General features: G+C 41.3%; 1 protein-coding gene across 1 annotated transcript in view; it reads left to right on the top strand.

Annotated features, from left to right (window-relative positions):
* The window catches only part of STMN2 (stathmin 2), a 33,105-nt gene extending 20,768 nt beyond the window's left edge, over nucleotides 1-12,337 (top strand). Inside the window, exons 2-5 of the mRNA XM_082234930.1 lie at nucleotides 4,465-4,560; nucleotides 5,009-5,181; nucleotides 9,911-10,102; nucleotides 11,682-12,337. Of these exons, the coding sequence (XP_082091056.1) occupies nucleotides 4,465-4,560; nucleotides 5,009-5,181; nucleotides 9,911-10,102; nucleotides 11,682-11,741 (521 nt within the window). The 3' untranslated portion in view covers nucleotides 11,742-12,337. The remainder of the gene's footprint in view (nucleotides 1-4,464; nucleotides 4,561-5,008; nucleotides 5,182-9,910; nucleotides 10,103-11,681) is intronic.
* Nucleotides 12,338-13,523: the final 1,186 nt, after the last annotated feature.

Raw genomic sequence — 13,523 nt, forward strand, 5'->3', positions numbered from 1 at the left:
TTAAAGTACTATGATACTACTTTAAATGTATTGTACAGATGGGTCCTCATTACATTCTTCTTTATCCCTGCTTTCTATGGTCAAAAGTATGGAAGACAAGTAGTGACCGAAGTGAAATATCCACCCCTGAATTACTGGGAAATAGACACTCACATGTCTCTGGTACTCTGATTTCGTTCTTCTACATGGCAGAAAATTAACCTTGAGAAGAATGGCTATTCCATGTAGCCCTCTACTCCACAGTCTACTATATGTGCTAATTCCACATACCATTCTTTGAGATTACATGTGGTCCCAGGGTTAATGACTTGCCTTTGGATCATAGAATCGTAGAAGAGTTGGAAGGGACCCTGAAGGCCACAGTGACATGAAGGTTCAAACCCCACTTCTGTTACTAACTTATTATGCACCCATGAGCAAGTTGTGTCAAAAGGCCTAAGGCTGCAATCCGCAACACTTTCCTGAAAGCAAGACCCATTGAACTCCATGGGAACTGACTTCTTAGTATAAAAATGCATGGCCAGTTTCCTACATGCGTTGTTGGATGAATTGTGGCCTACTTCACGGTGTCGATCAGGGGTGGGGAACTGAAGGGCTGGATTTGAACAAAGCCAATCCTCCAAGAGTCCAATTCCCATAGTGGCAGGACCCAAAGTAGAAGTGGGTGTGGCTAAAGTACACAGGGCTGAAGACAAAGGGAGAATAACAATAAAAGAAGAACTGAAATGAAAAATTTAAATCACGTCTCTGAAAGAAATTAGAGGGTCGCTAGCAACCAAGAAGTCTACTGACATCTACTGGAAGGAAATCAAGTCTCAGAAGAAGAAGAAAAGAATATAGTAGTACAGGTTTGCTACACCAAGTGAGTCCATTCCCCTGCCAAAAGCAGCAGGGACATGGGTGGAGGAAAGGCACCAAAACCAACCAGCACCTCAATTTCATCCAGATTCAAGGTGCTAAATGAACTGTCAAGCCCCAGCTGCAATCAGGAGCACACTGCATGAGCTGTGGGATGTTCCCTAATGCTCTAGGTGCAGGTGACATTAGGTGATGCTGGATGATTGACAGTTGTGGGAGGGCTGGAGGGTTCCCACTGCTGGTGCAGACAAATAAAAGAACATACATGTTAACTCAATCAGTCGTTAACAAAAGGGGGGGAAACACAGTGTTTAACATCACTTCCCTTTGTGACCATTGCCTATTACTATTTTTAACAGTAGTTGTATTTTAACTGTCAGTCAAAGCAGTCTTAGCAATCTAACCAAAGAGTAGATACAGCAATGTTTTAAAAACTAGGGGAGGAAATATGAGGCTAATGCCTAGTTCTAGGATTTCTATTAATGTAATTTTTCCATAACCATTTATTCATTGTGGTTGATCAGAAGCGTGAAACTCCACATTGCGAATCACAAAGGGAACCAAATTAAGGAAGCTGCCCAGCAAATCTGTGTCAGTTTGACACTGAAAGAAAAATGCAGGCTTTACGCCGGCAGCATATTTAATACAAACCCAAAAGGCACGCGGCATAGCTGAATCGTTTAACCTTCAGAATTCGAGAAACTGCTTTTGCCAATGGAATGACCGAGGGATCAATGTAAATGCAGTTATGATGCACTAAAGGAAATACGACCCTCGCATGGCCTGCATTTCATGCTCCATCTAATTTGAACCTCCTGCCTCTGCCTCTCGTGGCGTCTCTCCCAAAGCAGAAAATGAAATTGGATTCAGGGTCGGGAACTCAAATGCATCCTGAAAGCCTGCCTAAGCAGCAAAAGGCTCTGCAAGGTGGGGCTGAGCTAGATTATTGTTTCCCCTTTGAGCCCACTCACCACAAAGGAATCAGCTATGCCTGTATCTGTGTCAGCAGGTTCCAGGAACCCTCTTGGTTGAGAGATTTTGTGAGTGATGTGCGAGTTTGTTTGGGCCCTGGGTGAGAGATGGGAGGCTGAGAGGTGCTGAGCATGCCGGAATAAGGATTTTTATATCCATATTTATTCATTCATCATTTGTATTAATGGTTTTATTGTGCATTTTTGTAACGTGCTGCTGTTTTGTTTGCTGTACGCTGCTTAGATATATTTTATGAATTAAGTGGTTCAGATGTCTAAATAAAATACATAAATAAGGTGGCCAAAGGGTGTTTTGTCTTTTGTCTGTAAATCATCCCTCCAGTGGTCTGCACTTGGTACCCTTCCTTAGATGTCTGTGCTTCCTGAAAACCCCATGACGTCCTCAGCTGGGTTTCTAGGAAGCTCAGAAAGATTGGGAGGCTGCCTACTCCTTGCCTGACAGCTGTTCGACATTTTCCTTTTAAAGAAATCTGCATGGAAAGACTTGGCTAAAAATTACAAGGAAGAAATTCCCTTAAAAATGAAATTGGTGAGTGCACAGCCACAGGTGCTCAGTAGACAGTTTCCCCATGTTCCAGTTAAAGCTCTGAATGAACCCCTCCCATGTGGCTCTTAGTGGTGATGTTTTTTATGAAATGGAGAGAGAATGTACAGTATTTTAAAGCAAAACAATGAAGCACCGAGGGGCCTGCTCACTCTGCTTTTATGTTCACAGAATCCACAGCAATAGGCAAATTATGCTTTTCTTCCCTCCCTACATTAAAGTTGATCCGGCCATAGATCAGATGGATGGATGGATGGATGGATAGATAGATAGATAGATAGATAGATAGATGATAGATAGATAGATAGGATAAAATTTGTGCACAGGTATCCGCAGTGTTTATTTTTACTGGGCCATCTGCAGGCATCTCAGTGTATGTCCATACATCCATCTCTGTAGGAAAAATTTAATCTGTAACCTCACTGAAAGCATTTCAATTCTATTTTATAATCTCAAGTCCAAACTATGTTAAATATGTAGCTTGACATTGCATGATTCTTTTTTAAATATTAAATAGCAGCTTCTGAGAAGGGAGTTGAGCAAGATTGGACTGCAGTGAGTGAAACAAGCCACCTTCAAACAATGGATTATAAAGTTGGCTTGTTTCAACAATCCATAGTTCATATTAGCTGCAGTTTAGAAGCAAAGGTCTCTGAGCTTCTAGGTGCCATTCTAATGGAGAGAAAAGGAAGGGGTATGCAGAATCAAGGGTTACCACTGCCATAATAAACCATAGTTTCTTGTGACATGCAGATGTAGCCACGGTACAGTTTTGCTGTGAGATTCTTCCAAAGTTACCTCCTACTGAGATTTCTCTGATGGGATTGTTTACATCCCATTCAGCTGCTACTTAGTTTTTAAAAGAATCACACAAACCCAGACCATACACCTGCAGTTTGGCCTCCAGTCCGTATGAAATAATAATAATAATAATAATAATAATAATAATAATAATAATAATAATAATACATTCAAAACCAAACAAGGCAATCTCAGTTGTTAGCTAAAATTTATATTTAGATCTACAGTGTATGTTTCATGCAGCATTATTTAAATGAAGTGCATTGTTATGCAGTTCATTCCTCAGATGTTTTGAATGCCACTCACAGTTTACTATATTTTACTCAAAGCCCTAGATTCAAAGAACTATGGACTTTGGACCTGCATTCAGACTCCCCATGTCATATTGCAGAGCTCTTTTGACACTGACAGGAGTTTGTGACATGGCAGTGAGGTAGGGGATTGATGAGAATGCCACTCAAAGAGGGTAGGGGGGGAATACTGAAAGTAGGTTTTGGAATCCCAGCCAAAGTATATCCTATTTGCAATCGTGCTGAGAAACATGCAGGTTAGATGTTGATGTATTTGCTACATATATGAGACAGACAATTCAAGGCTAAAAGTAACCTCTTGTCTTTGTGAGTTTTCTTTGCATTCACATGAGCTGGACCTTGGAGTACTTGAAGAGTTGGCACTGTGGTGCAGGATCCTGGCTTCATAAATGCAGATTGGCATACATTATAGGTTCCACACTGTGCATCATGTGTGTAACATCACACACGCATGACAGTTCCCCCCCAAAAAAAATGTTGGGCAGAACTCAGAGCTTCTGGACCTACGTGAAAGCCTTGGGGGAAAAGAGGTTGAAGCAAGAGGTTGAAGCAAGACTTAAATCCTCAGTGCCCTTGGTGGGGAGACTTTATTCTTTCACTTCTCATTGGAAATAAACAGTTATCAGTCTTTAACTGCCCATAAGTGAAAGACGATCCCTAATGGGTGAGGAAAAAAGGCAGAAACTACAGCCTTAGTCACATTTACTGCTACTGGCATGTTGAATGTGTGTATGTATGAGAGAGAGAGATCAAAGATTCTTCAATGCATAAGAAATTATTTTAAAAAGCCACCGTTTATGAGAAATCTTTCATCTTCTTAGATATTTTTTACAAAGTTTTAGTTGAGCAATTCATTTTGCAGATCTACCACCAACACTAATTGCCATTTAAATTAAACATTCTGAAAGACAGGAATCAGGAGAGGTGAAACAGATTAATACAGTCTCTTTCATTTCAGCCTACAAGGAAAAGATGAAGGAGCTGTCGATGCTTTCTTTGATCTGCTCCTGTTTTTACCCTGAACCTCGAAACCTGAACATATACACATATGATGGTAAGTAACTTTCAGTGGATATTCTTTGGTTTAGCAAAGGATTCCTTGGGCTGCCTTTTATAAGGGGTGTCACCCCACCCATATATATATATATATCTGCCCAGAACGTTGGAGGCTATACACCACACCCCTCAACAGTATTTATAGGAACTCAAACACCAGATTCTGCTCTGTTCCAGTAACAAGAAGCCGAAAGCACCAGCCTGAAGATGACGAGTGAGACCTCGTCGAAACGTCGCACAGACACCCCGACTCTTACACGGGAAGACACCCGAAGACACCAAAACCTGCATATATATATATATATATATATATTGTGTGTGTGTGTGTATTCTAATGTCTGTGGCAGCCCAAGAAGCCATGTGCATTATCTGTTGCCATTGCTCTTTTATCAGCACAGATTATTAGCACAATATTGGGTTGAAATGTTATAACTTTTCCTTTACAGACATGGAAGTGAAACAGATCAACAAGCGTGCCTCTGGCCAAGCTTTTGAGCTGATCTTGAAGCCCCCTTCTCCAGTCTCAGAAGCACCACGGACTTTAGCCTCTCCAAAGAAGAAAGATCTGTCCCTTGGAGAGATCCAGAAAAAGCTGGAAGCTGCAGAGGAGAGGAGAAAGGTATCTAGCCACTTACTTCACGGTCAAAACATGTAACTGGGAGGAGGAGAAGGGATCCATTCAAGTTAATCTACTTGCAATCCATGTTATTAATGGCATCAAAAATGGTGAAGGAGCACTTGCAAGTTATACATTGCAAAAATGTTGTTATTGTTCTTCTTCTTCTTCTTCTTCTTCTTCTTCTTCTTCTTCTTCTTCGTGGCTCTCCAGAGTTTCTGGCAAGGGTCTCCCTCGGCCCTACCTGGAGATGCTGGGAATTGAAACTGTGAGGAAAGATGCGATTCTTCACTGCTTTCCTTAACACACAGTGCTCCATGTTGAATCAATGAGCTGCTTCGTTTGCAGAAATCTATGGTCTGTGTCTGAAAGCAAATGGAACTGTCACATAAGAATAACCAAGCATATGACTGTTTCAGTGCTGAGCGGACATGGCTCAGTGATACATGCTTTGCATGTAAAGTATCCCAGGTTGGGCTAGGAAAAGACCCCACCCTAAAATCCCAGGCAATACTGAGCTAGATGGACCATAATCTGATATAGCATGACTGCTTGGTGAGAACATTTCCAGTTGTTGCAGCATGAAAAGGGGCCTGAGCTGATGCTAGCATGAAGCTCTACTATGGCACATTCATTTCTGCAAACAGGCATCTTAAACACCTCTAGATTTCTGTAACCTAGTTAAGATATGGTCTTCAAAGGTACAAGCTCTCTTAAAAGTCTTGTGGCACTTTTAAGACTAGCAGATTTATTGTGACATAAGCTTTTTGTAGACCAGAGCCCACAGCATCAGAAAACATATGTCATGGTAAATCTATTTGTGTCTAAGACTCTCATGGTATTCCTACTTGTTTTGAGTTCTTACACTGTCCCCCAAAGGCAGGAGTGTGAAACAACACTTCAAAATGAAGTTAGACACATAGGAGAGCTAATATTGTGTATGTGTCTGTACTATTGCTGTTACTGCTACTACTATGCTTTAAACAATTTAAATGTCGCCTAACTGCAAAAGTGGTATACAGGAAATACAATTCAGAAAAGGTAAAAATCAGTCCCTACACATTCAAGAAATCAGTAGATCACTTGCTTTTTCACACATCCCAATCTTGTACCTAGTTTCTCATTCACATTCCTCCCCACTTAGATCAATAGCACTCACCTGTGTACAATTGGTATCAAGTTTACACCTGAAGACTACAGGCTTGCTTGCAGGTTACACTGAGCACAGGTGCAAGCCATCTCCACACAAATACAAGTGGTTGTTTGGAAGAATGTGCGCTTGTTGATTTGGATGGCTCCAGTGTTGTGTACACAGACTGCACACTCAAACACTACAAGTGAATAACTGTACGTGTACAGCTCAACTTTTTGTGTATACATATTGCTCACTTGCTTAATGTAATGTGTGAAATCCCTGTCATGATACCCATGAACTATTTCAGATGTCATGATAACCAGGGCTTATTTCCTCTGCCATTTCCACCTCTGTCACAATTAGCTACAGTTTAGCTTGTCATCTAAACCCTGAATTGAAGCTTTGGTGCATAGCTGTCAACGTTTCCCTTTTTTTAAGGGAAATTCCCTTATTCCTAATAGGATTCCTCGCCAAAAAAAGGGGAAAGTTGACAGCTATGCTTTGGTGGTGCTATGTGGTTGGCTGTATCATTATGAGCACCAGTGCCTGTAAGTAGTATTTATATTATTTCACATCCACCCCTCTCATTTTCAAGAACCACAAATAAAATCCATCCAAATATATGCTCCCCAATGCACTAAAAAAATGTATATGAATATCAGTGAAAGAAAGAATTCATGCCATAGCATCTATTACCCAGTCCTTCCCCAACTGAGTGTACTCCAAAAAAAAATGGATACCTGTGGCTGATGGGAGTTATAGTCCAAAAAATCTGGAGGGGATCACATTGGGGAAGGTTTCTATAACTACTGGACTCAAAATACTTAGCTGTTAAACCAACTTCCAAGGTTTTAAAAGCAAAGATTGAGTTGTACAGTAGGATCTTCCTTAGCCAGAACATTAATATGAATTATATTCCAAAGGGATTCATATTCTTAGTAGCGTTTGGATTATGGTGCAGAAATTACATGTGATCCTATTAATGGATTTGCATTTGTGTGAAAGGTAATTGGGAAACCCCTGCTGTTTAACATTCCATAGAATTGGGGATAATGTTCACCCTTTTAAGCATTCATGCTGTCAGCTGCTCAGTGGCCATCTTTTGCTTGTTAATATCATTCACCATAATGACTATATGCAAAAGAAGCTTCCACCTAATCATCAGCAAAATCTTCTCTGTTACAGCAGATGGGCAATGCCATCCAATTTCCTTTTCTAGTCTGTGAATGCAGAAGCTAAATAAACCTTTATTTTGAACCTTTATTTTAAAACAAGCCAGTGGGAAGGGGAGGTGTATGTCTCCTCCTTTGCTTCTTATTCAAATATACTAGAAGACTGTTCATGATCTCCTTTTCTGGTAGGTTCAGGGTTCTCAATGCAAAACAAGCATCTTTGCCCATGACCCGCTCTCTCAAAGTTTGTGTTTAATCTTAGAATTTATTGATCTCAGATAGAGAATACAAACTTGCCCCATAGTTACATGTACAGCTATTCACAGATTCTTTTTTACTGTGAGGAAGAATACTTTGAAACTAGTTTAGGAGCTCGTTCCTAACTCTTCAGTTGATCTGCCTGGCCCAAGCCACTAGTAAATTCAACAGTGTGGTGCGTTAGCTCAGTCATGTGAGCAGCTCAGATCTTTCTGAGATCTTCTGAAGTGGAAATTGGCCCCTTGCAGTCTGAACCCATATTAAATCATTAATACAAGCAAGATAACACACACACACACACACACACACACACACACACACACACACCCCTCTTAAAAACCCACTAAGCATGCAGTAGCTGTTGGAAATCACTGCACATATTAGTTCTCTCCTCATGGTGAGCTGACTGTATTCATTTCACATGCCATGTGCAGGATTTTATTGTTTTCCTGCCATATTTCATGAGCAAACTAGACAAGACAGCAGGAGATATAAAACTGGAGCTGGTAAGTGAGAGTAAATGCAATTATCATGGAGCGGGGAGATAGAGTAACTGTATGCTTCCCCTGAAGGGCAAATAACAGCTCTAGGGATGATGTGAATTGTAATAAGTGCATGAGGGAAAGGGTTAACTCTTCTCCCTCCAGTGCCATATTCCCATTATTTTTCTTCTTTTGAAAAACTGTAGGGGATTTAATCATGGACTTCTCACTGCCTTATATCACTGGAGCCCAATTCACATTCAGAGTAGTTAATGGTGATGTGTGTGTGTGTGTAAATACACAACTGAAGTGGGGTGTACACCAGGTGTGAGGAACCTTTGGCCCTCCAGATGTTGCTGAACTACACTTCCCATCAGTCCTAGCAAACATGGCCAATAATCAAGGCTGATGGGAATTGTAGTCCAGCGATTTCTGAGGAGCCAAAGGTTCCCAACCAGATGTCATCATCTGACACCAGTTCACAGGTTGTGTGAATCATCCCCCAGCTGACAGTAAAGGCCAGCTTCAGGACGCAAAATAACCTTGAGAATTTGGGTCATCCCTGTATGCTACCTTTAAATATTTAATCCATATTTAGATGAATAAAATTAAATAAGGAAAGTAAGAGAGATTTTAAAATGCAGATAGTTTTGTCCACCCGTTCAAAACAATCCAAACAGTAATGTAATAATACCTGTATTAAGGAGGAAAGCCAATAGTTAACTTCAGTGGGGAAGGGATAGCCATTGGCTTTTTGCTTAACAACATGCAGCAGGAAGAAGAGTCTTATAAAACTCAAAAGCTAGCTCGCTGTTTCTGTAACTTTTAGTGGGCAGTAATCAAGACAGTATGCTACCGCTAAAGTATCCAAGGGTTATAAACACATTCCAGCTCTTTAGCTAAGAAAAATTACTTTCGGTAACTCCTTGGGTTTGAAGCCAGATTAAACAACAAAACATTTGGGGCATGGTGAAATCATGAATTCCCTAGGATATGGAGGAAATGTGAACTTCTGAGACAATTTGCAATCAAGTAAACAAATATACTGTGAAATACATAACTTGAGTGAAATACAAAATGCACAGGCTGTGATCTAGCAGTGGCTCCCACCAGAGGAAGCCATTTCTGTTGATTTCTCTGCCTTCTGACAGCTCCCTTTGCCCCTTCCCAAAATAATGTACTCCAGAGGGTAGGTGAACCCACTGAAACGATATGAGATGTGGCGCTAGACAGCAGGAGGAAGGGGCAGTTGGTGCATCAGAAGCATAACTCCCAATCAAAATGTAGTTTTTAAAGCAGGCCACAAAATTTGCCTACAATTCCATAGAACAACAAAAATAGAATGGCAGAATATTTGGAGGAGGTTCTGTTAGTAAGAGTGTTGCTCAGGGATTCATGTTTGTCAGATGCTCTCAAAAAAATTCAGACATTTTTATTGGCATTTCAGACCAGAGCTGGGGGACCTGTGATCACACACCATTGGACTACAACTCCCATAATCCCTTATTACCCAGGCCAGCTGTGGTTGATGGGAGTTGGAGTCCAACAGCATCTGGGAGGCCACACAGCTTCACCATCCTTGCTTTAGACAAACTGAAGTTCACATATTATCCTTCCAACCCTGGCTGAATGCTTTTCAAACAGACTATCCCCTTGGATCTCTTTCTTTCCCCTTCCTTTCACAGTCCCAGGAGGCCGTGGTGCTGAAACAACTGGCAGAAAAGAGAGAACATGAGCGAGAAGTCCTTCAGAAGGCTTTGGAGGAGAACAATAACTTCAGCAAAATGGCAGAGGAAAAACTGATACTGAAAATGGAACAGATCAAAGAAAACCGTGAAGCTAACTTAGCTGCTCTTATTGAACGCCTCCAGGAGAAGGTAACCAGGCTGAGATTATTTTAGGAGGGGGGAAGTGGTCATCTGTATTTCAATATGCATGATGGGCATTGTAGTCCAAAACATCTGGACTGAATTCATGTGGCAGTTTACTCCATTTCCCCAATGTTTCCCTAACTATTCATTTCTGCATTGTATTTGAACATTCACATGATATAAAACTTCTGGAAAACTAAGGGAATATAGTGCATGCTTAGTGCTGATTTCCAGGTTATTTGATTCCAGAAAAAATCCATTTGCAGCCCCCTAAACCCAGAAAATCAGGGGAGTAAAGTGATGTAATTTGAGGTAGTTTGCCAGCATACAGTTCTTTCCTGCTGTTTTCATGGGGGAATCATGCAGGAATAGAAGATGTATGTGCAAAAAGAGCAGGGTAGCATTTGTTGTCATGTCAAATCACACCCACTGGTGTGAATAAAATTTAGCACAACATGCCAGTTTTATCACTTAAAAAGCCACAGTTCCATAATGCATCAGGTACTGCAGTGCAACAGGAACATCAGAAAATGGGACAGAAGTGCAGAGTATTATAATTAGAAAAACTAAACCAAGATGCCTTGTGTCTTAATGCAGCCTAGAGGGTGCCAGGTTGGGAAAGGCTGCCCAGGTGCTAAAGGCGAAGAGAGAAACAGCCAAAGAAAGCTGTGCAGGCATGGGCGAAATGCCCTCTGCTTTACCCAGAAGGTGTAGAAAAGGGACCAAAGGCAGGAGACATGCTTTCAGCTGATTTCCTGCCTCAGCCTAAAGGTGACTTTTGATGTCCCAGAGATGTCATAACTTTCTTTCAGATGGATTCAGAGATAAGCGTGCAAAGATGGCATGTGGTGTGGAAGCACAATCATGTCTGCTTACCTCCCACCTTCTCAGGTGTGCCTAGCCTGACTCTAATGCAGGGTACCCAGCTCCCACCAGGCAGCATGACCAATAATGAGGATGGGAGTCCAACAACTTCTGAAGGTGGCATCAGTATGGAGAAGGCTGCTCTAGACCAACTACCTGTCCACACACTGGACATCATATTTGGTAGTGTCTATACCCACTTAAGTACTATTTTTGTTGACCCATGTTAATGACTCCAGAAATTCCATGTGGAAGTTCATTGAACCTGGAATTTCTGGGACCACATGTGACTCTGCTCCCTACCAAGCACAGCTGCTTCACGCTTAAAGGGTGGCCCAAACTCTCTTTCTGTCTCCATTCTCCAGTTCCTTCTAATCCAAAGAGGAATGGAAAAGACAATTAGTTATCCTAGCCAAGGAGCATGGGTTATATTCTGCCTCAGAGGTGGGGAACCAGTGGGCCTCCAGACTACAGTTCCACATCATCTCTGATCATTGCCATTGTTGGCTGTTGTTGATGGAAAATGGATTTGAACAACATCTGAAGGACTACCACAGGTTCCCTGCCTGTTCTACCTAGTTTAAAATGCTTCTAATATCCTTGCTTACTTTGCAGTACATGAAACCAAATAATGGTTGTCTTCTAAAATTCTTTCTGGAGAAGGAAGGTGGGGGTTAAATGTTTCCTGTTTTTATTTTTATTTTTATTTTCTTCCTCCTAGGAGAGGCATGCTGCAGAGGTCCGCAGAAACAAGGAGCTCCAGGTGGAACTGTCTGGCTGAGCCCAGCAGTGGAGAGGGTGGGATAAGTCCCCACCCCTCCTCCAACTCCCCTGCCTATATTATTACAGATCATGAGATATTAGTATGGGAAATGTATGACATGGTTTAAAAAAAGAAGAAGAAGAATCAAGAACTCAATAGAAAACAAAACAAAAAAATAAAACAATGCAGTTTTTGCAGAATGATTTGCTTGATGTTTAAAAATAAAACTTGGATCTTATTTTGTAAATACTTACATTTTTGTTAAAAAATACAAGTATTGCATTATGCAAGTTATTTCATAATCTTTACATGTCCTGTAACAGGCTTTTGATGTTGTCTGTTTCCATTTGGTTGAATTTGTTAGATCTGTTCCTATGAAGTTCCCTGCAGCAACCTCCATGCATTCCAAGTGAACATCTAAGTCAGTGGAAGGTCTATGGTGCTAGAGTCAAGCCATTGCTTAATTACCTAGAAAGGTTTGCGATCAATACACTTCCTTAAAACAATAAGCAAATTACAGGCATTGGGACTTGGCAGAGCAGTCCTGAAACACCCCCCTAAATCATTAAGCAGTCATGTTTTAATTACAGCCTCAGTGCTCCACTAAACAACAAAATTGCAGTGCACCACACATCTCTTGTTACATCTCTACACAGAAGTCAGACCCCATCAAATTCAATGGGACTTATCACCCATTGGAGAAGGTAGGAAAGGAGTAAGCGCCACTGAACACAGTGAGACTTACTTCTGAGTAAACATGCACAGCGTTGTGCTGCAAATTAGTATTCACAGGAACAATTTCTTCTGCCTTTTGAAGAAAAATGCTTCTGTTTTTCAAAGGCAAGTGTCACTGACAAGGAGGCAAGCAGAAGCAAGTTTTGACTTTTTTAAAAATAGGCATTTTTAGCATTTAAAAATAGGCATCTGCAGCTGAGAATGACCAATCATATATCTGGCCAAAAGAAGCTTATGGGTTCGGTGGAAGCTGGATTTAAAAATAACTCAAAATCTGCCTCTTCACCAATGAAGAAATTATTTAACTTGAGTTGAGAAGCTTTTAAGTGTAGATGCTGTGACCTGTTCTATTTATCTTAGGCCACAGTCCTGCCCACCATTGCTAAAATCAGTGGGGCAAGCAGGTGCACTTTTGTGGGAAGGATTCAAGCCTTAATCTAATCTGTTTCATTACGGCACGAGACGCTCTGTAGGACATTTTTCATCCAGACTCAACAAGCTTAATCCTGCTGACTTCTCCTCTCCTGCCTAGTTTTAAAAAGATACCAAGAATGACAAGGGCTGAAGCAGCAGGAGCGACTAGGAGCCAGGATGCTTGAGCCAGGTGTGGCATTGCTCACCTGCTTTCCCCATAGAGCTGCCAGTTTGAAGTTGTCCCTCTCCCTCCTGGGAATTGCTGCCTGCATAGTCTACTCTTCATTTGTGCTATTTTTCCTGTATGTCATTGTGAGCAAGCTGTGATTAATAAAGAATTGGGGTTCTGTGAACTGAAAAAGGACTGGTCTGTTGACTCGCTCATTCCCTTCTCCCAGCGTGAAAAGTGTTGGTCCATATAAGCTAAGAAGGAAAATATCTGTTTCATTTGTCCGTTTGTTTCACTTCATATCCCCAAGCATTTTGACTTGCCTTTGTTCATTGATTGGGATTGTTTCTGTGCGGCATTTTCCAACCAACGGGCACTGAGCATCAGACCACTCAAATTTCAGATTGGATAAAGAGTCCCCGTTTTATAGGCGATGAAAGATTGGCAGAGGAAGGTGGGTTCGGGGGGTGCGATGCGCACCA

Source organism: Podarcis vaucheri, assembly GCF_965113315.1.
Source record: "Podarcis vaucheri genome assembly, chromosome: 8".
Taxonomy (NCBI): domain Eukaryota; kingdom Metazoa; phylum Chordata; class Lepidosauria; order Squamata; family Lacertidae; genus Podarcis; species Podarcis vaucheri.